This window comes from Miniopterus natalensis, chromosome 4 (assembly GCF_054644295.1).
Source record: "Miniopterus natalensis isolate mMinNat1 chromosome 4, mMinNat1.hap1, whole genome shotgun sequence".
NCBI lineage: Eukaryota > Metazoa > Chordata > Mammalia > Chiroptera > Miniopteridae > Miniopterus > Miniopterus natalensis.
The window spans coordinates 93,286,441-93,310,671 of NC_142084.1; the positions used below are offsets into that span (position 1 = coordinate 93,286,441).

The 24,231-nt window shown below is 44.7% G+C and overlaps 2 protein-coding genes across 2 annotated transcripts in view; one reads left to right on the top strand and one right to left on the bottom strand.

Annotated features, from left to right (window-relative positions):
• The first annotated feature begins 1,703 nt into the window (after positions 1–1,703).
• On the top strand, positions 1,704–6,708 carry C4H5orf58 (chromosome 4 C5orf58 homolog). The gene is made up of 2 exons (XM_087816103.1): positions 1,704–1,797; positions 6,557–6,708. Exons 1-2 carry the CDS (start codon positions 1,704–1,706, stop codon positions 6,706–6,708), a joined length of 246 nt encoding a protein of 81 aa, XP_087672229.1.
• Positions 6,709–8,217: 1,509 nt separating this feature from the next.
• LCP2 (lymphocyte cytosolic protein 2) overlaps positions 8,218–24,231 on the bottom strand; it is a 32,847-nt gene continuing 16,833 nt past the window's right edge. Inside the window, exons 8-21 of the mRNA XM_016213992.2 lie at positions 22,362–22,459; positions 21,555–21,621; positions 21,384–21,467; positions 18,460–18,485; positions 18,357–18,376; positions 18,162–18,269; positions 16,903–16,933; positions 16,427–16,439; positions 15,612–15,741; positions 14,213–14,262; positions 12,900–12,994; positions 12,238–12,315; positions 10,612–10,767; positions 8,218–8,874 (exon numbers count right to left, since the gene is read on the bottom strand). Of these exons, the coding sequence (XP_016069478.1) occupies positions 8,746–8,874; positions 10,612–10,767; positions 12,238–12,315; positions 12,900–12,994; positions 14,213–14,262; positions 15,612–15,741; positions 16,427–16,439; positions 16,903–16,933; positions 18,162–18,269; positions 18,357–18,376; positions 18,460–18,485; positions 21,384–21,467; positions 21,555–21,621; positions 22,362–22,459 (1,085 nt within the window). The 3' untranslated portion in view covers positions 8,218–8,745. The remainder of the gene's footprint in view (positions 8,875–10,611; positions 10,768–12,237; positions 12,316–12,899; positions 12,995–14,212; positions 14,263–15,611; positions 15,742–16,426; positions 16,440–16,902; positions 16,934–18,161; positions 18,270–18,356; positions 18,377–18,459; positions 18,486–21,383; positions 21,468–21,554; positions 21,622–22,361; positions 22,460–24,231) is intronic.

Sequence of the window (24,231 nt, forward strand, 5' to 3'; positions counted from 1 at the left end):
AGCCCCTCGCGGGGGTGGTTGTGTGGGGCGCGGCGGGGCGGTTGGCTGGCCGAGGGCAGGGGAGGGGGCCCAGAGGTTGTCCACAGGGTCACACTGAGGGCGGTTTACATTGTCCCCATAGGTTTGCGAGTGACGACTGAGGAAACTTCGAGGCTGCTTCCCAGGGCGCCATTTTCAGGCCCCAAGTGGCGGTTGGGCGGGCCCCCTGCGGCCCGGGGCTCGTGCCGGGTGTAAATATGGCGGAGAAGGAGGAGGTGACGGTTACAGTGCAGGCCGCAGGGACAGTAACGGCTGACAGGTGCGGGCCTCCTGGCTGCGGGGTTAGCGCCTTGGGTGTAGGCCTGGGCCTGTGACCCACCCTTCCCCCCAGCCCGCTCCAAAGCCTGGTCCCCGCTTCCCACCTCCTGCCTCGGATGAATGTCCTGACCACGCGCCGCGGGGGAGGCCGAGGCAGACCTGGCCCCTGTCCAGTAAAGTGGGGTTCAGTCCCAGCCCTGCTGGCCACCCCCCCATGAGTGCTTAAGAGCCCGGGTAACCAGACCCCAGTGGGACGGTCAACTCTCGTGGGCATTTCTCTATCCATTTAGTTTCTACTTCCGGCTGGTTCTTTTTTTTTCTTTTTCTTTTTTCCCCCATTCATTGCTCCTTTTAAAGTTAGTCCCACCATCCTCAGCGGCCCCCTTTATTTTTGCATGACCTTTCCTTTCCCCTCGGACCTGCACCTTTTGGTGTGCACACCCGAGGGAGCTGCCATTCCCCGTTTTGGCCCCTGCAGGCCGGTGGGTGGATGCAAAGTGCATTTTATTCATTGTCCTGAAAACGAAGTTTTTATTTCCTTCGCAGTGGCTTCGAAGTGAGTGAGAGAAATAGGATCAATCCCTCTGACTCAAGAAAAAGGCGGAGTCAAGGAAATAACTTCAAGGTGAGTTTGATTTCATTATTTTGGACAAGTCACATAGTGGCCTCGTCACAGCCCACCTTGCAGGTCGCTGGAGTGGCCTGTGCTGATGGTGGTTCAGTTTTCAGGTCGTTTTGAGAGATTTGAAAGGCTAAGGTTAGTTTCCAGTGAACCACCTGCGTATTTGTTTCTGACGCAGTTGTTTAAATATATGTAGTCTGTATAATGTAGCCATGTGTTGATTTGCGGATTTCACTGGCCCAAAATTCAAATATGGAATTAGGTTGGCCTGATTTCCGTAGCTAACTTAGAAGGGATCATTTTGCCATCCTCTTAGTCAATGAATTACAGTTGAATCTTATTTTGAATTTTATTATTTATAGAAATTGGACGTGGACCCTGTCACTCAATAAGTGAGAGAAAGACACTGACTTACTTGTAAAGAAAATTAGAGAAGATCTTATACGAAGGCTAAGTTGTAAGGCAGTTTAAAAGTGCTGAGGCTTTCTGAAAAGGGGACATCTGCATCGCCCCTGTAAGGGCCCCATCTTGCAGAAATGGTTCCATTAAAGAAGAAACCTCATTCTAAGAACTCCAGTTGGAGGTGTTTTCAGTTGAGAAAATATTAACAAGTTGAGGTCTTCTTATGTTAGAATTCTAACGATTTAGAAAGCCTATTATTTCAGTTATTTCAGTTCTGAAATAACAGGCTTTCCTTTTAGAAGTACTGAAAGTTTAAGTATTTTAATAATAGGAATAAATACTTCATATTTATACATTGTTTTTGTTTCTCTTTTCAAATCAGATGTTGAATAGTGATGTTTCTGACCAGAGGCTAAACGTGGAAGCTATAATTAAAAACATTAATAAAATTTCTTTGGAGTTGAAGAAGATAAATGGTAAGTATGGAATCACTAAGTTAAAATGTTTGCATGTCATTGTTATAAAATAAATAGTAGAGCCATTTTTTGCTTCTGCTGGGGTATTAGTGACTTTTGCCCACTAATTAGGATTTTCTGTTTCTTCAATGCTTACATTATGATGTGAACTAGATCTCTAAAGATGAATTATGTGTGAACATTGATTTATCTAGGAGTTAGCAGATTTGAATTCCGATCCTTGACATTAAAACAAGCTGTTGTTGACACTAACAACAATGTTGTCTTACTAACCTCTCTAAATTACTGCCCTTTCTTCCTTTCAACAAATGATTATACAACGATGTCACATTTTGCAAAATTCGGTGTCTTTATCCATTAATCCTCACTAAGCCTCTGAGATTCCTTGCAAGACAAAAATTGTAAGTTTGTTTGATTCTGTGAGTTAAGGACTTTTCATTTTAAACAGATTCATAGAGTTGGACTATACTTCATAGGTCACTATGTTTAGTTACTCATCTCACAGGCATATTCATGTAAAATTTCCATGATTGAACACCCTATCCCACCAGTCAACCTATTCCATTTTAAGACAGTTGCTCCTTATGGACTAGCTGAAACCTGTTCCCCTATTCCTTTTACCTGCTAGTGTTACTTCTAACCATGAAAACTTCATTGATTATGTAGTTCTTTTGACAACTCTTGGATATTTGAAAATAGGCTTTGTGTCAGCTATGAGGTCTTCAGCGACCTGTAAAAAAAAAACCAGCTTAACATGACTTGTACAGTAAGGAAAATAACAATACTCAAGGTGGGGTAGCCCTAAAGTTGAGTCAGAGTTTTAAAGACTTTGTTGGGTACTGGGTTCTTTCTGTACTTTTTACTCTGTTATGGTCACTCTGTTCATCACTCCTCTTGGTCATTACCTGCAGACTTGGCCATGTACAGACACTGTCTCTGCCTGTGACTCTTTATATAGCCTTTCCCAGATCCCTCCAGTACATTTCCCCTTTCCTTTCATTGGCCAGATATGCGTCAAAGGCGACTGTCTGCAGTAGCCATTTCCAAGGGCAAGAGAACTGCCAAGAACAGTGTTGAGTAGTCAGAACTGACTGCTGGAGCTGGGAGGAGAGGACCACCACAAATGGAGTCAGATTGTGCCACCAAGAAGAGGAGCAGGGTGGCTGTTTGTTAGGCACCACATAGTGCCTGTTAAGCTGTTTCTACCTGTTCTTCCCAGGGCAGCATTTCCCAGACTTTGCTCAGTGAACCCTGCCATCTTAAGAGCTCTTAATAGATGGATGCAATAACAGTGGAGCCTACATTCTTCTGGGATTAAGTTTGGAAGTGTATCATGCTCTGTATATCACAAATTTACAATACATGTTAGCAAAGGCACTAAGGAGTCTGATATAGAGATCTGGTTAGCTTTGCTTAATCCATCATCTCTAAAACCAATCTCAACTCTATAGCAAGGCTTAGCTTTCTAAAATGTAAACCTGCTGAAAACTCCCATTGGTTCACTGTTGTCTTCAAAATACAGTCCGAACCTCCTTGAATGGACTATAAGACCTCTTGAGACCAGGCCCCAGCCCATCTATCCAATCTCTTGTCCTATTTTCCCCCTGCATGTCCTATGCTCCAGCCATGCTGAACTGTGCGTATGTCTACATAGCTGCTCTTTTTTTGCATCTGTACCTTAACACGTGCATCTCCTGAAACGCCCACTGCAACATTCCTCCTCCATGCCACCAGGTTAACTGCTACTTACTATCCTGTATTAGTCAGGGTTACTGAGGTTGGAAAACTGTCTTTAAGCCAGCATGTTATCTCTTCTTCCTTTTCATATCATCTCTCACACTATGTTGTAATTGCATGTTTACTTCCCTGTCCTATCCCTGCTCAACTGGAAGCTTTTTAAAGGTATTCCTGGCAGTTAACACGGTGCCTTGATGTAATAGTTCTTGGGAAATGTTTACTAAGCGAATAATTGATATTGGATGCTTGCACTCATTTGGAAAAATTCCTCCCAAACTTGATCATCTGACTGTTCTAGTTTGGAGATTATTCTCTCACGAAGTAAAATAGAAATAATAAATATGATATATGTGTTCCTGAAAAGTTATGGGGTAGGTCAGGCGGTTAGGATACAAGCGACTTTTGTAGACTTGGAGGAGGGCAGGCTTCTAGTAAACACAGAAGATTAAATGAACACTCTGTTTACCCCACTTGCCCCCAAAATAATAATGTCAATAGATAACACATACATTTACCACAATCCAGATCTTCAAAGAGCTTTATATAAATGGACTCAATTGTCAGAACAACCTTGAGTGGTAGGAAATATTACATTGGCATTTATAGGTACAGAAACAGACATGGAGAGGTTAACTAACTTTCTAACTTTCACAAACAATTAGTCGTTGGCAGACCTGAGAGTTAAAGTGATTTTAAACAGACTAAAATTTATAAGACAAAAGAGCTCTCGAAAAGTGTTAACTAACAGAACAGAAAGCAAATGGAAGCAAAGAAGGAAATTGAAACCCTAAAGTCCAAAACTCTGAACTGTGAGCTAGCTGGGTAAAGCCAAGAAATAGCCCCCAAAACTTGAAGCATGGTAGCACCAGAATCCTCTGGAAGTAGGGGTGGAGGTGGAGCTAAGAACAGGAGGACTGGTTAAATCTTTAAGAAGTTCTAGACCCCTAAGGACTCTTTACCCCTCTACCTAACTGGATAACTGTTTCTCTGTGACAGAAGATGCAAGGTTTATACCTGGAGAAGGTAAAACAAGGGATCTCTGGCCTGGAGCCACTAGCCACAAGTTGAGGGGCAGAGTACTGTACTAAAAACGAGGGCATAAAGTTTACCTGTAGCTTTCTCTTCCCACTTGGTTATAAAACATTGGCAACCTGATTTATACCCTCAAACAGATTTTTCTTTCAGGAATACGACCAGTGTAAGAGAAAAGACCTAAAAATACTGATAGCCCAGGTTCCCCCCCCTTGGGCATAGAGCTTCCTGTGTTCTCTTTCTAGTGCCATGGTTTCAATTCTGAACAAATACCTATGGCACAGCAAGATATTTGAGGAAAGCATCTAATACAAAAAGCAGAGACAGAACCGATAAATAGATTTAATCAAGGAGGAAGAAACACTAACCATGAAGGGAAATGAACACCCCAAGAAACTCTAATATCCACAGAGAAAATGCTATGTCCATGAAAAAGGAACATGAAACTATAAAAAATATTTAGAGAAGAGAAGGGAGCTCCTAGAAATTAAAAATGCAATAAATAATAGACTCTGTAGAAGGGTTAAAGATAAAAATGAAGAAAATACCCAATAGAGCCAAAAAAAAAGTTTTAGGGTGGAAAATGTTAAATCAGGCAATGAAGCCCAACAACTAGGAGTATTAGAAGAACATAGACAATGGACAGGAAGGAAGTCATTAAAGAAATAATCTGAGGAACTCTTCCATCGTTGAAGGATATGAGTTTTTACAGTGAAACAGCCCAAACAATGGGTGAAAATAGACACACACCAAAATACAACACTGAGACTTCAGAACGATGAAAGAACAACAGATCTCAGAGTTTCTAAAGAGACACAACAATTAAGAGTTAGAATCTTGAAAATTCTCAATAGCAGCACTGGAAGTTGGAAGAAAGCGCAGCATTGCCCTTGGAAATCTGAAGAAACATGATTTCCAACCCAGATTTCCATCATCAGTCAATCCATGAAGCACTGGTATAGAGACAAATTTTCAGACATATAGTTTCCCCCTCAAGAAGTTACTAAGGTTGTGTTCCACCAAACATGGCAGCAGACCAAAAAGAGAAAGACGTGAGGTTCCAGAAAAAGGGTGCTCTAGAGGGAAGGGTGAAAGCAGTCCCTAGGGTAATGGTGAAGGGAGCTCCCGAGATGCGAGCTGCACAGAGTCCTGGAGAACAGTCTAGAGCAGGCCATGAAGCTCTCAGAGAGGAGAGAGGTTCAGCTAGAGAGTGGCTAAGGCACGTGACTGTTTACCCAACTGGGGGAATTTCGGATATATTTATGATAAGCAATGAAAAGAGAAATTATTAACTGTGGTTGGGCTGTAGCTAAAAGAAGGGAAATGTCATATCACAAGACTCTGCTGTGAAGAATATGTAATCATAAATTTTACACATAAAATATTGAGCTGGCAAAAATTGTATTCAAGTATTTTGGGTGTGAGGGAAAAGAGTTATATCTTAGGCTTCTGTAATCAGAAGCAGATAGGTAATACCTAAAACTGAAAAAATAAAATATGCATGTCATTTAGAGATGGAGGTAATTCCAGCCCCCACCTCAAAATAAACAAGAAACTCCACATCACACACAAAACAACAAAAACAATAGAAACAAAATGAGCTAAAAAAGTTAAAAGTTGTTGCCTCTGGGTAAAAACTGCTAGTTTTTGTAACATGCCTTATAGACCTATGTGATTCTTTATAATGTGTACATGTATAACATAAAAGTGGTAAGTTTAGAAAAGTATAAATCAGATTTTCATAAATCAAGTTGCAGTTTAGTAAGATAGCTGACAAGTTGGGCTGAAGAACCCGTCTAGTAAATTTTTGTCATGCTTGTTTTGTAGTATATACATTTGACTTGAAGTCACAGTGAGCACACCTAAATTGTGGCTTGATCACTTAAAAGAAAACTAAATCAAGAATTAGGAAATAGCTACTGAAAGTAACAGTGGTTGTCTAGGACATGCTTGCTGCAGTAGCATCCTTCTGTTGTTCTGCTTTACACAGAGATCTCCCAGTTACTGCTGTGTGGCCTTACCCTATATTTTCATCGTCCTGCGAAGGCAGGTGACTTCAGGGGAACAGAAAGAAACAAGTCCCTCTTCGAAGAGCTGACACTACCAGATTTCTCCCTTGCTTCTAACAGGTTTTCTCCCTAACTTCTTACCTGTTGTGAATTTATAACTATGTATTGTTGAATTAACACATACCTGGGAAAACTGAGCTTACTAATATATTGAATAAAATATGTTGAGTTATAATCATTTATGTTCCTGAAGGCTGTTGTATTGTTTTAATATTTCAGTGGCTAATTTACTTCACTAATGGCAAGTGTATGACATAGGAAACTGGCCATGTGCACTGCTCACCATTCACCTTAATGCTTGAATTTGGCTCAGGCTGAAGGAGCGTCACTGAGTTATAAATGGGTGGTATGAGTTTGCATTAATAAGACCTCTCCTGGTAGCAGGTGCCAGCAACTCGAGCTAACTGAAGCAGGCGTTGGGTCATGTGACGTGGAAGTCCACGGATGAAGTAGCTGTCAGGAGCTCTACCAATTGATCACTGTCTCTATCCTGGTTCTGTTTCTGTGCATTGGCCTCATCCTCTCCTGTTGTGGACCAGCTTCCTCCACAAGACAGGACAGGGGTAGAGGGACAGCAGCGGACAGCTCGGGTGTACAGACAGCGTCGGGTACAGATCCGCAGAGGGAAGAGCCCCTCTGATTCAGCCTCTGTGTTTAACACACAGCAGGCACTGAATAAACGCTTGCTGAGCACACATGTAAATAAATGCAGGCTTTTCATCTCCCAAGCTTTAAATCTCCCAAGTTCTGGACCCTAAATTGAGAACTTTGGTTTGTAAGGATGAAGTTTTGTGAAACATCTTTTTTATCGTCCTTGGTTAAAAGTATCCACACACTCATCACAGCACATTGTCATTTGAACCCAGTGCCTTCCTAGACCCCTTCCATGTAATATTAGCTCATGAAGATGAAGCTGCAAGGTAATTCTTTGCCACTCAGAAAACTTGTAGATTAAACAGAGAAACCAACAATTTTTGTTAATAAAAGCTGTGAAATAACAACCAAGGGCCCAAAAGGGAAAACCTGAAGAACCACCGAATGCCAGGGTTTTGTTCTACAAAATGCCTACCAGTTGTTAACTGAGATAGAAAGAAGGAAGAGCTGCATTGCTTTGCAGGATTTATAAAGCTTTTCTGAGAAGGGTGAGGAGGGGGCTTTATGACAGTTGTCGGGGGATAAAAGAGGTAGAAGAAAGATGATCTAGCCAGAAATTCTGAGCAAGTTTTTCTGGATATATCTATTGCTTTTCATCTACCCAGGGAGACTTTGGTAAAATCTGCATCACTTGACATGTTCTTGGGGCTGGGTGGGGGGTAGAGGAGGTGGGATGTGGGTGTTGAGATCTAATGTACTTAAATCCAGCTGTATCTGACACCAAAACCCCATCTCTAAATTGAAAATGTTTCCTTTTGGCGTTTGTAGATGAAGTTTGCTTGAAAACAAAAGATAACAGTATGGACTAAGCAATAAAGTCAATAAAGGTGTTTTAGGAACCCAAAAGTAAAGCAAAAGGCAAATTAATTTTAATCCCGGGAAGTTATTCCAACATGCATTTACCTTTTCATAAAAAAGTATACAAAAGTCCCCCAACAAAAAGAAACACCAAAGAAGAAAAGATGAAATGTTTTTGAAGCCTTTTAAATTATTGCTGCTGAGAAAGTTAATTTTAGTAGGTTTCAAATTATACATATAAAACTGATGATTGCCACTGACAAGGTTTGGCTATCCAAAATATTAGTTTTATGTTTACATGATATCAAAACTATTACTGTTTAAGTGTGTTGAAACTTGCCCCAAATTATTTTCGTAGCCATGTAAACTACTGCGCTTTGAAATGGGTATCAAAAATGCACATTATTTGGATGAATTATACAGTGCACGACTAGAGTTCAAGTGTGACCATTATCACTTGTGCACTTTACAAACACCGAAGAAGAATAAATAAATTATGGGACACTTGACGGCCTTCATTTCAAACACTTTTTAAAGTGGAAGGGCCAAACCGTCGTGTTCACGCTGCAGGGTTGGATTCAGTCCAAAGTGTTTGTCCAGCCACAGGTTGGCCAGTGTCCCCGCGCTGGTGACGGTCGGGGAGGGCTTGCTGCTCAGCCTACTTGCTGCGGTGGCCGGCCGAGTGCGTCAGCGTGCACTGGTACCTGGAGCCTCGGTTCTTCCCGTCGATGAGCAGCAGCGGCATCTTCCGGAAGTAGTCGATAATGTCTGACACGGACAGAAAGTCCTGGAAGAGCCGAGACAGGCCAATCAATACTCGAGCAGGCAGCATGGATTCCTCCCTCGGTTGCTTTTTTTAATCTGCATAATATCCTACCTCTTGAAGTTATGAGGATTTTGATTTTAAAGATTGTAAAATATGGCAAATATTTTAATGATTTCTGCTGTAGAACTTTGAAAAAAATAATTCCTCACCAACATCCAATAAATTATGGATGATAAAAGACTATATATATGTGACCAAATATGACTATATGTAGTTAACTATACATATCTTATGACTGTAATATATATTTTTTTTAACCTCATATAGTGGGTCATATATAGGGGATCTAATTATGATACCTATGCCTTATTATTACTCTCTTGGTATTTTTTATTTTGGTTTCTGTATGTCAATCATTAATAGTGTGTGGAAGTGAAAGGAATCGGGCCAGTGTCCTGGTGTCTGTAGGGGACATTGGTAGCGTGGCATAGCAGTTCTTTCATGATCTCCCTGCTGCACTCCCACTGCTACCCCACACTCACCAGGGCTCTGTGGTTGAGTCTGCATTCATTGCCTGGATCATCCTACTCCTGATGGCCAGACTGGGAAAAACCCCATCCTTCCTTCTAGACCTGGGTCAGAAGTCTCCTAGGCACTCTGGACAGCATCATGCACTTCCTCTAAGACTACTCTGCTAGGCACCGTTACCTTTAACTCTTAGTTTCCTTTGCAAAAAGCAGCCCTGAAAGGCTTTCTTCATACCAGTCTGATTACCACCCAAAAAATGACTGGTATAAATCTCAGCTGAACAAAGGAAAATGTCTTTGGCAGTTTGGCCACTTTCATTAGCCAAACCTCCATTTTTTTCTTTTTTAATATATCTTTATTGATTACAGAGAGAGGAAAGGAGAAGGGAGAGAGGGAGAGAGAAACATCAATGATGAGAGAGTCATAATCAGATGCCTCCCGTATACCCCTGACTGGGGATCGAGCCCGCAACCCTGGCACGTGCCCTGACTGGGAATGGGAATCGAACCTCGATTGCCTGGTTCCTAGGTCGACGCTCAACTGCTGAGCCACGCTGGGCAAACCTCCATTTTTAATAAGAAATGAACCAAGTATCTAAATGACCACAACAAGTATTCTATTTGTCGATTTAAAGTGCAGCCTTATAAATACACTGCAGTCTTACATTGAAATTATGTCACAGAGGTGACTGATGAAGGGACTTGCCTTTGACACCATCTAACTGGCTCTCTTGAAAAGTTTAAATATATATTTTCTGATTTCAAAAATTACATGTGATTTTTGATTTAAGAAAGATTCCTATGTCAGAGGTAGCTACTGTTAACATTTTGTTTTATTTCCTTTCAGTAAATAAAGGGTTGCACTAAAGTGATTAACTCTAAAGTTGCCATACAGTATGGACCTTCAAAGAACAGTACAGCAAAGTTCCATGTTGGTAGCTATGCAGAGAGGCATAAAAAGAGAATTGGAGGATCCCAGCTGCATGGCTCAGTGGTAGAGCATCAACCCATGAACCAGGAGGTCAGAGTTCAATTCCAGATCAGGACACATGCTGGGGTTTCAGAATCTATCCACATTGGGGGCGTGCAGGAGGCAGCCGACCAATGACTCTCTCATCAATGATGTTTCTATCTCTCTCTCCCTCTCCCTTCTCTCTGAGATCAATAAATACATATTTTTTATAAAAGAGAGAGAGAACTTGGGGGCAATATTGCAATTGGAATTCCTTACCTCCTTCCCTCGGAGTCCAGTTCCCAACATGTAAACTTGGCTTTCCTCCAGGTAACGGATCTGGATGTTGTAAACCTTATCTTTGTATAACACCATGAGGACATACGGATTGGTTACTGTTTTCTTCGAGCTGTCTCTAACCAGAAAAGTGCCATCCTAAAAGGAAAAATGCTTGTAATGATGGGAGCCATAAAAGCCAACACTTCTGTTGCCTATAAAAGAAGTGAACAAGTCTCTAGGGATCCTGGAAAGCTATCAGTCACAAGTCAATGAACATTCAATTCCCCAAACAGCTAAAATCCCATGTGTCATGGATTTCCTGGTTATCAAAAAGGAGGCAGCAGAAAGATCATCAGAGAAATTTCCAAGTCGACCTCTAGAGTCTCTTGATGAAAAGGAATCCCCTTTGCAGAAATAAAACAAATAGGTGGCTGAGTGGATAAAGGGCCAGATAAAATAAGGACTTGATTGGGTAACTAGGGATATATCTTCCTACTCCTGGGCGCTAATTTTCTAGCCCCTTTTTCCACAGCCAAAGTCAGAAAACACCCAAATGCCTATGAAATTCATGCACTTTTATAAACCTTGTGATCTCCAGGTGAAGTGTTTCATACCTGAGCAAAACTGAATGTGGACCGTCTGTGGGCTTGTATTTTTTTCTGATATTTACTAAAATAGTGTTGTGATTCATCCTACACTTCAAATTTTTATTCCATAAGTTATTACTATATAATATTAATACTGTAAAGATCTGATATTAAAATAGAATTAAGTAGTAAGGACGAACTTAAACTACTCTCTCTTTGTGTATTGAATCAGGATGGCTTTAAATAGCCATCGATCTGCATTAATAGCTTCCCTTTGTTCTTTTCATTCCAAGTTAATGAGTAAATTTCGGCTAGAACATCTCTTTTGAAAAATATACCGAGGGACCAGTGATTCAGAGCCTGGGCATCACTTTAGAATGATCTGGAGAGTTTTGAAGTCTCCCAGAGCCCACAGCGTCCTCACTAAGTCAATTAGAACCTCTCCAGGTGAGATCCAGCAATCAGAATTTTTAAAAAACTCCCAGGTGATTTAAAGGTGCAGTTAAGGTTGAGAACCACTGTTGTAGACCCGAGACATGAAAGATGAAGGGTCTTCGCTTTCTCCTCTCTGACATAATAGGTTTAAGGTCAAGGTTCATTTATTTCTAGGGGAAAGGGCAAAAAGTTGCTGCTGTCTCTCTGGATATGACCTCTTCACATCGATGTGAATGGCAACTGAGTATTAAGGGGAAGATGGAACGGGTAAGATGTTGGAAATTTGGGGGAGAGTCTCCTTTTGACACTGTATAATTCCTATGACAAGACAGGCCTTTTTGGTGATAAAATCTGCAATTCTGCCAGCCAAAATTGATATTAAAATCAGCGATTCTGCCAGCCAAATGGCTGCCTTAATTTGACTTTTTCCCAGGGCCCTTGCTCCCACTGCTGGTGGGTGTGAAGGTGGCACTAATGGGTACCCTCGGTAACAGCATGAACCCAGCAGAACTCCTAGCCCACAGCTGGTACTCAGTAAAAGCCAGTTCCCTTTTCTCATCCGTTAATATTTATAACTACTTCAAAATAGACTTGAGCACAGTACCTGGTTTATCCTTCTAAGAGCAGCTTCTGCCTCCGGCCGGGTAACATAAGAAACGTACCAATCTTGGTTTAATGAATTCTGAAAATGTAAATTTTTTAAAACGGAATAAATTTTGCAGTTACTTGTGTGAGTAAAAATAAAAGCCTCCAAGTGATCATTTCCATAAATCACCACCTCAATTCCATGAGGTCTGGAACATTTGTTTTCCTGATTTGAATATAGGGTCATTCAGATGGGGCTAAGTAGAAGAGCCTTCGTGTGAATGCTTCTTATCCTGATGCTGGTTTGGAAGGTAGCCTGCCTTATGTAATGGAGCCTCCAATCAAATAATTTCTTCAGTTTAATATAATAATATACTTAATGAAAAGACTGAATTAACAAGCAGTTAAGGGACTGACTCAAGGTCATAAGCCAGAAAGCAGGTAAAATCAGGATTATGTTACTCGTTGAAGGCACAACACACATTTGCCACTGGAGAGGTCCATGAGAGCACCAAGGAAAAAGAACATATTTTTCACCTGGATCCTCCCTTTTAATTATTTTCACTTAAAAAAAATTAAGGCCAATAGAAGATAAAAGTACAAAAGAATATTCAATGGGAGTTTACGATGATTCATTTGCTGGGGGAAAATTAAATTAAATGAAAGCACATGTGCTGTTACCTCTTCTTCGCCCGGGGATGGCGGCCGAGGTTTGCTTGGGACTGGCAGGGAGAAGTTCCTGCCTTCCGCTCTGGGAGGCGGTCTGCTGCCAGGACCTTCAGAGTATAGCGTTTTGAAGTTAACTTACTGTAAGCCCTCACTTCTGTCATAACACATTTCCCCCCAAAATGCCCTTGCAATTGTTCCCATCGATTAACATTTCAAGAGGCCATAGCTCCAAGAATATTTGGACCTGTTCAAAACCACAAGGGCTGCTTGCGCATTGTTCTGTAGCCATGTCACTGAGGTTTTAAGAGCAATACCACAAATTCGAGTAGTTCCTTCAATGTGTGTGTTACAGAATATACAGTGACTAGCTCTATTGGTGAAAAAGTCACAGTCACTTTAATGTGATCATCAGAAACAATATTCAAGAGACAGGTCTTTCATAGACTCCAGCACCCCCCAGGATGGATTCCCAACCACCGATGAGGTGACAAAGCAGGAATAAAGATAATTCTATTATTATCTTGTTCACAAAAAGAAATGTCAGTTGCCCAAGACAAGGTGGAATTACCTTGAGAATGTTGTTAGCTTTTAGAAGCAGAGTTTGCTATCTGCTGTTCACTCACTGAACACCGGGAGGAGAGAGTATCTAAAATGCACGTCCTCACAGACCTACCGAACTGGAACCTTGGGGGTCGGTGCTCTGAATCTGTATTTTAAACGTGCTCCTCAGTTTGTGGCTCAAGTACAGACTCCTAGTGGAAACTAACACTAGAGAAAGCCAAGCCCTATCCCGAGCACGGTATAAAAACAGCAGCTCAGATAGCTCTCTTTGGGGAGGTTAAGGCCAAGGCCACCTTCCCGAGGAAGAGTGTGAGAGAGAGAGAGAGAGAGAGAGAGTGTGTGTGTGTGTGTGTGTGTGTGTGTGATGTTTGTGTGCTTCCCTACCATTCCAGCAGCCCTTGTGTGTGTGTGTGTGTGTGTGTGTGATGTTTGTGTGCTTCCCTACCATTCCAGCAGCCCTTGTGTGTGTGTGTGTGTGTGTGTGTGTGTGTGATGTTTGTGTGCTTCCCTACCATTCCAGCAGCCCGTGTGTGTGTGTGTGTGTGTGTGTGTGTGTGTGTGTGTGTGTGTGTGTGTGATGTTTGTGTGCTTCCCTACCATTCCAGCAGCCCTTGCCTTACTGCAGACACTGACTCAACTGCTGGGGGAGGAGGTCAGATGCTTTAGGAAACAACAGGACCTTTGCCAAGAGACTGTGGGCGGGGCTGGCAACCCAGCTGTGAAGGCCTATGGCCTGCAGGGGCCCCTGGGTCCCAGATACAGACCTTGAGAGAAGGAGGGCGGCAGGGAGGCGCTCTGCGGGAAGCTGCTGCCACTGCGGAGACAAAGAGCGAGGTTTCAGTTGGCGCGAGGAGCCAGGCGGGAGGCTGCATTAGGGAAACCCGGCTGGAAATGCTCCACCTCTCCCTACCTGCCGTCCCAAAGCCTCACAAGCTTCACAAACCGAAAAACAAAACAAGCAACGAGTGCGAAGGGCATTGAAAAGTCACTTTATGGAGTTGGCTGTAGTATGGGGCTTTTGAGTTTGGCTAATGGCAGAAGTCCTCTGGGGGGAGGACCTGTCTCTGGCTAGGCAAATACAGCAATGGGCATGGCGTTGGGGAGGAGGGAACCCCCAGGGCCTAATGGACAAGGAGAGGGTGGGTGTTTGGGGAGGAGGGAACCCCCAGGGCCTAATGGACAAGGAGAGGGTGGGTGAGTGACAGAGACCAGGTGGAGTGACAGCAGATGGTAATGGCTTCTGGGGCCCCTAAATGCCATCTGCTCCATGCTGAGCCGCAGGGCCCCCACCCATCAGCCCAAACCTTCCGTTCAAGCCCGCTCCACTCAGCAGTCTCCTGCGAGTGGCACTGTGCAAGAATGAAGGCCAGGGCTGAGGCCCGGCGTGGGGTGAAGCGGCGTGGGAAATGGCACACGGGGCAGAGGAAGAAACAGCTGGAAGGGAGAGAAGCAGCAGCAGAAAATCAGAGCGAGAGCCACCCAAGGAAGCTGGAAACAACTGAGAGTCCTTCCACATGCTTGACAGGGGCGGAAGGATCACGCTGGTGGTTGAGTTTCCTCTTGTATTTAGGGTGGGTCTGGGCCTCTCCCTTTGCATATTAAAGGAATGAGTAAGTCCAAAGGGATAGAGGTCTTGGGGGGTCACCAGGAGGCATCCTGTGGGCTTGTTGAGAGAGAAATGACCTGAGTTTTTTCCTGTTCATGCCTCTGGACAGCCTCGTCGTGGGCCCTGAGATATGCCACTGCTATTGGGACAAAGGACCTGCGGGGTAGAGCCTGTGCAGTGAACTCTTAGCATCTGCCAAGTGCAAGGTAGGTTTTCTCCATCTCCTAACCCAAGACGCAGGGTGAACTCTCAAGTACTTAAATAACTGGGTTTCTTGAATGGTTGTTTGTTTTAACTCACAAAGTGAAAATATGCCCCATTTCCTGCCAAAGAATCCATTCTTTGGGGCGACCGTGGGGCACTCTATTCTGTACCCACCTGACCCCAAGCACAGACTTAGAGGACACCAGTGGCTTAAGACACATGGTTCTTTTGTGATTAGCTTGGTTAATGTCTGACCCTACTGGCTGATTTCTTTCTTCTTCAACCCTCCTGACATTAGCTCAGTAAACATGGATCCAGATGTTAAGTTAGCTCTTAAGGACATTGCCACAAACCTCTCTGAGAATGCTCCGGACATGTGGGACGATGGGAGGGAGTGCTTGGGCGATGGCTTGGCAGATCTTGAAGGGAAAGTGTTGGAGCTCATGGCGAGCAGTGTTGGCTGAGGCAAAGGTCTTTGATGCACTGTGGGAAAGAAGAAAAACTAAAGTAGATTGTCAGGATCCAAGTGTCATAGGACATTCCAGAACTGCTCCTCCATTAGAAACAACTAGTCTAAAGAGACATACAAAAAGTCCAAAACGGGTCAAATGTAATTAGGAGGTGGTAGGATGGAGCCCCACGTCCCAAGGCCTTTCTAGATGACTTTTCACCTTAGAAAGCATTTAAAATGCTGATAATCTATGTCATTCCCTGTAATACACATTTATTTTTTTCATTTTTGAAATGCTAACTTGGCAGAAAATTGTCAATTGGAAACCATATGAATTTCAGAAATGATTCACAAGTTTTGTTTTATGAAAGCCAGATTTTAAGCTCTCCCCTTCTTCTGTAGTTGATGACTCTTTTACCTGTATACATGAGAGGGCATAAAAAATGTTTCTATCAAATCGTACATGCCATTTTTAATTTGCTATACTACTAAGTAATTTGCACTGATTCACATGAACTTAATAGTTCTCTTTGGTGGGCTGGCCAAACAATGCCATTTTATTATAGTTATGGAGTATACCAACTGATATATGTCTATTTAATACTAATTTAACAAATAGAATTGGCTTTATGGGGTTTTGGTACTAAATAGTTTCATTTGAATGCCTGAGCAGAAAGATGAAGGGGTGAGATATAAGTTGTAAGGAGATGAACATACCATCATCTTCATCCTGCTAAAGGAAAGAAAACAAAGATATTAACCTGTCGTCAAAACACTATTCCTCAACCATCAAAATGTCCCTGTTTCGCTTTAGCAGTGTGCAGCTCCCTAATAAATATATTGTAGGAAGCAGTAGAACTCGCTGAGTGGCTTATGATTCCTTAATACAAACCAGCGTGGAGGACACTGTACCCTGAGTCTCTCCCTTGCTGTGTGCCACCTGGTGACAGGACTGCTATTCACCCAGCTGCCTTGGGAGCTCTCAGGGGGGCAGGACCTACGCACACAGCCCGGTGGGCAGGCAGGACAGATGGAGGCCCCAAGAGGCACAGGATTGGGGAGCCCACTGTGTGCAGGCTTGGCTCTGGGCCTGGACCCCAAAGAAGGCAGGGACAGAGGGAGCCCCCCCCTCCATGGAGCCCGCACTGGTTTTCCCTGTGCTAGGTGTTCACCGAGTGACATCGTGTACTTACATCGTCTCTTCTGTCTGGTCCCCACGCATGCCTGAAATGAATTAGGACCAAGAGAAAGAACTGAGTATGAAGAGTTTCAAAGAGCCGGCCTCAGAATATAGATTGTTTCACTTAATCTAATAATGAGAAATCAAACCCATTGAGCCATGATAAAGTGGGAAGCAAAGAAAAAAACCCCAAGCCCAGCAGAAAGTCGAGGAGAGGCAGTGGGGGGGTCTGGTGACTCAGTTCTTTCATTGGGAGCTGAGCTAGGCAGACCTTTATTCTGCTCAGCTGCCGGAGCAAGTAATTACAGACAAAAAAAGGGTTTAGTCAGCAAACTAACTCTTTAGTAGCTATTACATTCCATTGAATAGATGTTTAACCAAGTAAATGGGACTTTGCCCAGATGCGCGAGCTAGTCCAGCAGATTTGGTGACAGCTGCCTTAGAGCAATGGCAGGCGGCTGCACGCCTGGGCCCGCATCCTGTCCTTACAGAGAGGGATGCGGGGGGGACAGTGGGAGGCCTGGATGCCTCACACGCCATCTCACCCCGTGTTTATTTAAAATTCTGGTATTTTGTTTATTATGATATTTTTTGCATGCATTTCAATCTTTTAAAATATTCCATTAAAATGTTAACTTCAATCACTGAGGCTTTTAGGTGTACCTAACCCTGGCCGGGATTGAATCCTCAAGCTGGCCAAGCCGGGGTCAGAGTTACAGCTTCGGATTATTCAGGTTAGCTGAAGACTTGGCTATGTCCTTAGTAAGTGGCGGGGTTGGGCCTGACCCCAAATGCATTTGTACCATTTGGTAGGTAGGCCCCCAAAACTTTCTAGCAAAGTGAGCAACCCTTGGGATTCTGCTGTTATGAACCAGGGTTGGAGGTGACCTACACACCTCCCTCAATCATTTCCTCTTTGCCATCTGTATGGAAACTGAAATGCCAGGTCCAGTTCCCGTGCCCCGTCAGGGAAGCAAAATGCAGTGCAAATGTGACTGGTTGAGGACAAGGTCTCCACAAATGGCACTCACACCCACACTCCCAATTAACCATCTCTCCGCTCCTTTCTTGGCCAGATGGCCATTTTCTTCTAAGGGACCCTGGGACTTTACATTCAGCCTAAGGAGCCTAAACAGACCTCCAACCATGGTGGCAAACGAGCCACTCCTGCTGGGAATCGCCCAGGATTCCGGTTCCTACGTGAAGCTACCACTAGGCAGGTGCTTGGGGGCACCCACGCAATGGCAAGCTCAGGCAGCAGAGGACAGTTACTTTGGCATAGGTGGCTTCTTCCCTGGCAGGGGGCTGCTTCTGTCGTGTCTCTCTGTGGTCGGTGGTAAAGGAGGCTTTTGTATCTTGGGTAAATGCTCCCCGTGAGGCCTGCAGGGTTGAGAGAAAGGATGCGTGAGATACAGACCAGAGCCCCCAGGGAGACCAGTTCCCTCCCACAGACAAGGGAGCACTCACCTTCCTGTGGCGGGCGAGGGCTGCAAGACAGGAGGGAAGGCGTGTAAGATATGAGACACGACAGAAATGAAAGCAAACACAACCAGACAGGAAAAGAGCTCACCTTGTCAGAAAACACGGGTTTCTTTCCTGTAAATGACAAACAGCAGTCAGGCGCTGAGTTCTGGCCTTTAGCAGCTAAGCATCAGGCATTAAAACTCAGTTTGATGAAACTGAACCGAGTTCCCCTGGGGGCTGATTGAGTTTGAGCCATGAAGTACCATAGACTTGAGACCTGATTTTACAGGCGCAGAGAAATTGAGTGACTTGCCCAAGGTGACACAGCATTGTGCGCATACAAATAGTATCCCGGATTCTGTGCTTCTTTTCCACAGGTCATTTCAGGTAACAGATGATAGAAAGGATTGGATGTCTTTGGGGGGTTCATCCCTCTTTGTTGGTAAAGAGGTTCTTGGCAAAGCCCAAGTTTATCTTTGTATATGAAATAAACCACTTTGCCATGAAGGGGTTAATTTTTTTCAAATCCTTTGGTACATTTGACATTACATAGAGTATTAATTACACTTAGTTGCTGGAAAAAAATTTAACTTGGGAAGAGAGTTTCAGAAGATTCTGCTTGTGGGCCGCAAGTCACTTTGTTTTGGTTTTGGTTGGCTGGTCTTTCTTTCCTCCCTCCTCCCTCCCTCCTCCTTCCTCCCTCCCTCCTTCCTTTCTTCCTCCTCCCTCCCCCTTCCTTCCTTCCTTCCTTCCTTCCTTCCTTCCTTCCTTCCTTCCTTCCTTCCTTCCTTCCTTCCTTCCTTCCTCCCTCCCTCCCTCCCTCCCTCCCTCCCTCCCTTCCTCCCTCCCTCCCTCCCTCCCTCCCTCCCTCCTTCCCCCCCCCCCCCCCCCCCCCCCCCCCGCCTTGCCTTCTTGCTTTCACTTTTCTCTTGGACCAGATGACATGCAGGCTCCCTGATGAAATGCCAGACGTACCTGAGAACTCTGCATTGCAAAGTTACTCAAGCCATTTCTTTTTTTTTCTGACTCAAGTCCCCTAGAGTGGATATGTCCTATGTCTTCAGTGTATTACAAGTATTACTTAACTGGATTCAAGCAGGTCTGGAAGCAAATCCTATATGACCCTGAACAAGTTATTTAAGGCCTTGGAGTCTCAGTTTCCTCTCCTGTAAAATGGGCTTGTGGGTGAAGACTGCACAGGTTTGCTGCAAGAATCGGGCGACGCCTCACATGGAGGCCCGGCCCACGGCCATGTGAGAGAGCTCGCTCCTTCGCCTCCCTCCCACCCCCTGGCGGCTACCACCCTGCAGTGAATGATGAAATGTCCACCTGGAGGTGATTTATTTTCTAAAGACTGAGGACACGCCAGGCTCAGAGTAGGGCTTAAGGATTGTGTCCCACTGGGAAGAACCCACTGCCTAGTGGGAGAGGGTCATGGTAGTGTAAAAATTTGATCATTCATAAAATGGTTTGGAATGAAAATCCTATTTTAGAGGAATGACCAGAAAACTTAGATTTGTATATTTAGGCCTGAATAGATTTTCTCTTTTAAAAATCCACTGATTTATGCAAATTCTCTGGGCATATTAGGAGTCTCCTGTGAGGAGTCTGAGCTTTGTAAGAGGTTAGCTCTCCCAAAACATCATGGACGAGGGAGTACCTTTGAGGGAAGAGCTGGTATTGTCAATAAAGGTCACCAAAGGAAAATAAAATATTTTAAAAGGTTGGCTTTAGCTTAGAAGGTGACCGAGGATTTGATGTCAGTATTCCAGTTTTTCGAAGCTTCAGCTCACAGTAGTAAGCAGGCTGGAGCCTGAGGTCAGACCTCTGTCTTCCTTTTCATGTAATTTGCACGACCCCCTGCGTGGGCCTTTCTAAAGGGAAACAGGGACACAGCCCTGCGTGCGTGACTCAGCAGAGCCTTGAAGCCCTGTTAGGAAAACAGCAGCAAACTGCAGCCTCAAAGCCGAGAACCGACAGAAGAGGAGACTGAGGCCACGGAAGGTTAACGCCTTTCTCAGAGTGCAGCTAAGGAAGGGCTGGGCTTGCAGACTCCTTATCCCTCCGGGCTTGGGGCTCCTTTCCCAGAACCCTCTAGTCCACAGGAGGAAAATCCAGTGTCTTCAATGGCAGGAGGCTGTGGTGGGAACGAGCACCCACTCTGAAGTCAGAAAGACATGAGTTTCAATCCTGTACCTACTTACACAGATTTGGGGAGATGACTCAACCTCTCTGAGCCGTTTCGTCACCTGCAAAGTGGGCATAGTAACGCACCCCTGTGCTGGATTGGCGTGAGGGTCAGAGATAATATAGGTAAAGCATTTTGGTGGGTAATTCACTGGGCCCATAGTAGGTGCTCAGTAAACGGTAGCTTAGTTTTAGAATTGAACTGAAAATAGCTTCGTGTGGAGGTAGCTGCAATCCAAGAATACTCTAGGTCAATTCTGGGGAAAAGGACCGCCGGATACCCACAGTCCGGTCAGCTGCACACGCATAATAAAAAAGTAACCCTGCCATTTGGGTAGCACATTGGAGTTTTATAAAGCATTTTCTCCTCGTGGAACACCCACCTTACAAGTAAGGAGAAAGTTCTGAAAAAGCAAGGTCCCTGTGGCCAGTGAGCTGCTGAATAGCAACCAAGGTGGCTGAAGGCAGGTCTCCCAAACCTCTTGCCCCTCAGCCCAGGCCCTCGGGGTGCACCACGATGCCACCTGCATTGCCTTCGGGAGGACAGTGAGAGGTGTGGACACAGATGGCCCCGTGGAGAAGCAGGCCCAGCCCAGGGCTATGGGCAGGAGCTCTGCATCAGGCAGACCTGGGTTTGGGTCTCTTCGTGGTAGCTGAGTGATCTTGGGAAGTTACCTCTTCATGCCTCTGTTTCCTCATCTGTAAAATGAGGGTGTTTCTAACGCCCCCACTTTGCAGTGCTGTGGTGTTAGTTAGATGAGACGGTGTGTGCGGAAAGCATGCAGTAAGCACTCCATAAACGTTGGCCATTGCTATTCTGCATCAAAGACGAACGATACCAACCTAGTGTGAAGGGCTCTCTGTCAAATGGAGCCAACGAGCGATCAAGGGGAGGCTTCGTGCTTCTATCTATCGAAGGAGCAGGGACTGGAAGGGAAAATACTGAAGTCAATTGAAAGAAGACTGTGCTTGGCTGGGGGTGGGGCGCTGTGGGCCAGAGAAAGTGGTACTTACTCTTTGCTGTTTTGGGGGTTCTGCTTCTGCTGGGCTCTTCGTGGTTAGGCTGGGGTGTGGGGAGTGGCTGCTTGGAGAAAAACAAGTGTTAGAAAGTATTTACAACATATCAGCAGGTCCCGGTGTCTTCATCTCCCAAACACGTCTGAATCTGTTCACTTTTCTCTATTTCCATAGCTGTTAGAGTGCTCAGGTAATGCATGAAGAGAACACATTTCCAGCTACTGACTCCTGATCCTGAACTTCTTGGGGTCTCTCTGGGTGCTCGATTGGGCCCCCAGGACCTGGGCCTGTGAGCTTGGAGAGAGAGGAAAGGGAGTTGCTGCCTCTCTTTCTTCCTGGGTTCACTGGGTTCATCAGAAACCTTAGTCTCCGGGCGTTTGCCCGCGGAATTTCCGGCATTGGCCAGCAGGTGGCACACGTCTTTTTTTTCAGGAGAGCAAAGGTGACTTGGCACTTGGAATACCAGTAGGTGCCATTGACTCAACTCAGTTCTCTTAGAGTGTATTTTACAGTTTCCACTTATTTCAAAAGTGGGAGACTTTTTATTATACAACTAGTTTACATTGTTTATGGTAAAAAAGAAAATACATATAAGCATTATGACACGAATAAAAATCACTATTATTTCCCCTCCCCCCAAAAACACAACACTCTGAGTACTTGGGTTTGCATTTTCCCAGCCTACATATAATCCTGTCTTACTGGTTAGAATTAGATAAACATGTTTATCATCTTGTTTTCTCTCTGGCAGAGGAAATCTTTAGAGGGGACAAAAAATTGCCAGGAAAGAGTGGAGAGGCCTACCGTGTGGCTCCGGCCGGCTGGTGGGGGAGGGAGGACAGCCATCGGTCTCTGGGGGGGCACGGGCGGCTGCTGTGGGGATTTCCCCGAGAGGGGCCGGTCTGGAAAACACAAGCACATTGAAATGAAAGGAGAAATGCTAAGCCGAGGAGAGTGTGGGCCATGCTCAGGGGTTTCCAGGAGCAGATCGTGCACCCAGTTCTATGCACCTCGGGGCTCCAGGGGCCCTGGATCCCACAGACTGCCCCCAGCACCAGCACCAGCCTCAGCGGTGGCAGGGACGTGTCATACCTGGGTTACAAGCGGTGGGGAATCAGACACACATACACACACGAGCATGGCCAGCTGCCTGGGCAGGGTTAAACTGGCACACACGAGCTAGCCCAGCTGCCTGGGCAGGGTTGAACTGGCACTCACGGCTCCTGGAGATCCTGCTCTGCATTCCCCTTCCCTTCACCAATGCTCTGGGCTGTTCTGCCCCCTCCTACTTCCTCCTTTTACTCATCTCTTCCCTTAAAGGGAGGAGCTGGTTCAGCTCCTGCTACCAAATCACAGACTCTTTGGTTAACTAGGACTTGCCCTGGGCAGCAACTCACATCCTTCTGTTCATTACAGAAGTATCCCTGAGGCAGGTGTTCAGGCTGACTGTGGCCCCACCCCTTTGACAAGGAAAGGCCTGGCCAGGACTGCAAGTACTGGCCTCCTTACATTTTGTGCCCTAGGGGTCTCTCTCGCCTCACCCTAGTCCCAGCCCCCGAGAGGTACTACCTGTCTATGGAGGATGGGGCTTAGAATGTAGGCAATCCAGGTCTAACCTCATGCCACTCCGCCCACACTGGCCGCCTTTCAGCTCCTCTGATACCCCATTCTCCTGCCAACCTCAGGACCTTTGCACAGCCTTTCTACTGCTTAAAATGCTCTTCCTTTCCCTCATCTACTCTAGCCCCGCCCCTACTCATCCTTTAGCATTCAGCTTAAACATCACATCCTCAGGGAATCAAGCCCAGACTAGGCATACACCCCAATCTCATCTCCCACACTTGTCTTCCTGAGTATATATCATGTTTTAATTCAACATAACTCATTCACTTGATGATGTCTCACCCACTGGACTATGAATTATTTAGGGTGAGGACTGTCTTGTTCACTCTGTATGTTCATAATCGACACATCCGAGGTACTCAACAACTTAGTTATCTGTTTTCTCTGGGCTTCAGTTTCCCTAGATATAAAAAAAGACTTGGTAGTTGGTGCCCTATCACACAGAGTAATTAAAAACACAAAATAAAATGTTGACACAGAGTTTATGAAAGGGCTTTAAAATCGCAAAGTGTTGTATAGCTAAAGGATTCGTGGTGTTAATTTTTTGTGATACTGATCATCAACTTTCAGGCTTACTCCTTGGCATCCTGTTAAGCGAGTGTGCACGTGCCTGTTTTCTGTCACCACCCCTACTGAATGTAAGCCCCATGAGGAGCGGGCTAGTCTTATTTCCTGATAACCTCAACTTTCAGCATTTAGAGTGATGCCCGGCTCTTAGTAGGAGATCAGTGATGTTTGTTGAATGAATGAATGAATGATAAATGGGCTGACAGAAGTAGAGAGACAATGAAAATTTTAAATACTGTTTAAAATGATTTGATGTTCTGCTCAAGCTCTACTCAATGTGGTTATGTTCATTCTGACAGTCTGTGGGTAGTTGTGCCACATAACTATGAGTTGGTCAAAAATGGGAAGAAACAGGAAAGTCTTCCTGAGCACCTAAGGAACGCACAAAGTGAGTTATTGCTGCCAAGTACCCTCAAGAGGCAGTTCAATGCTGGTATTGGCCATCTCAGGCAGTGGTTCATCTGCAATATTAGTAGTCCTCACA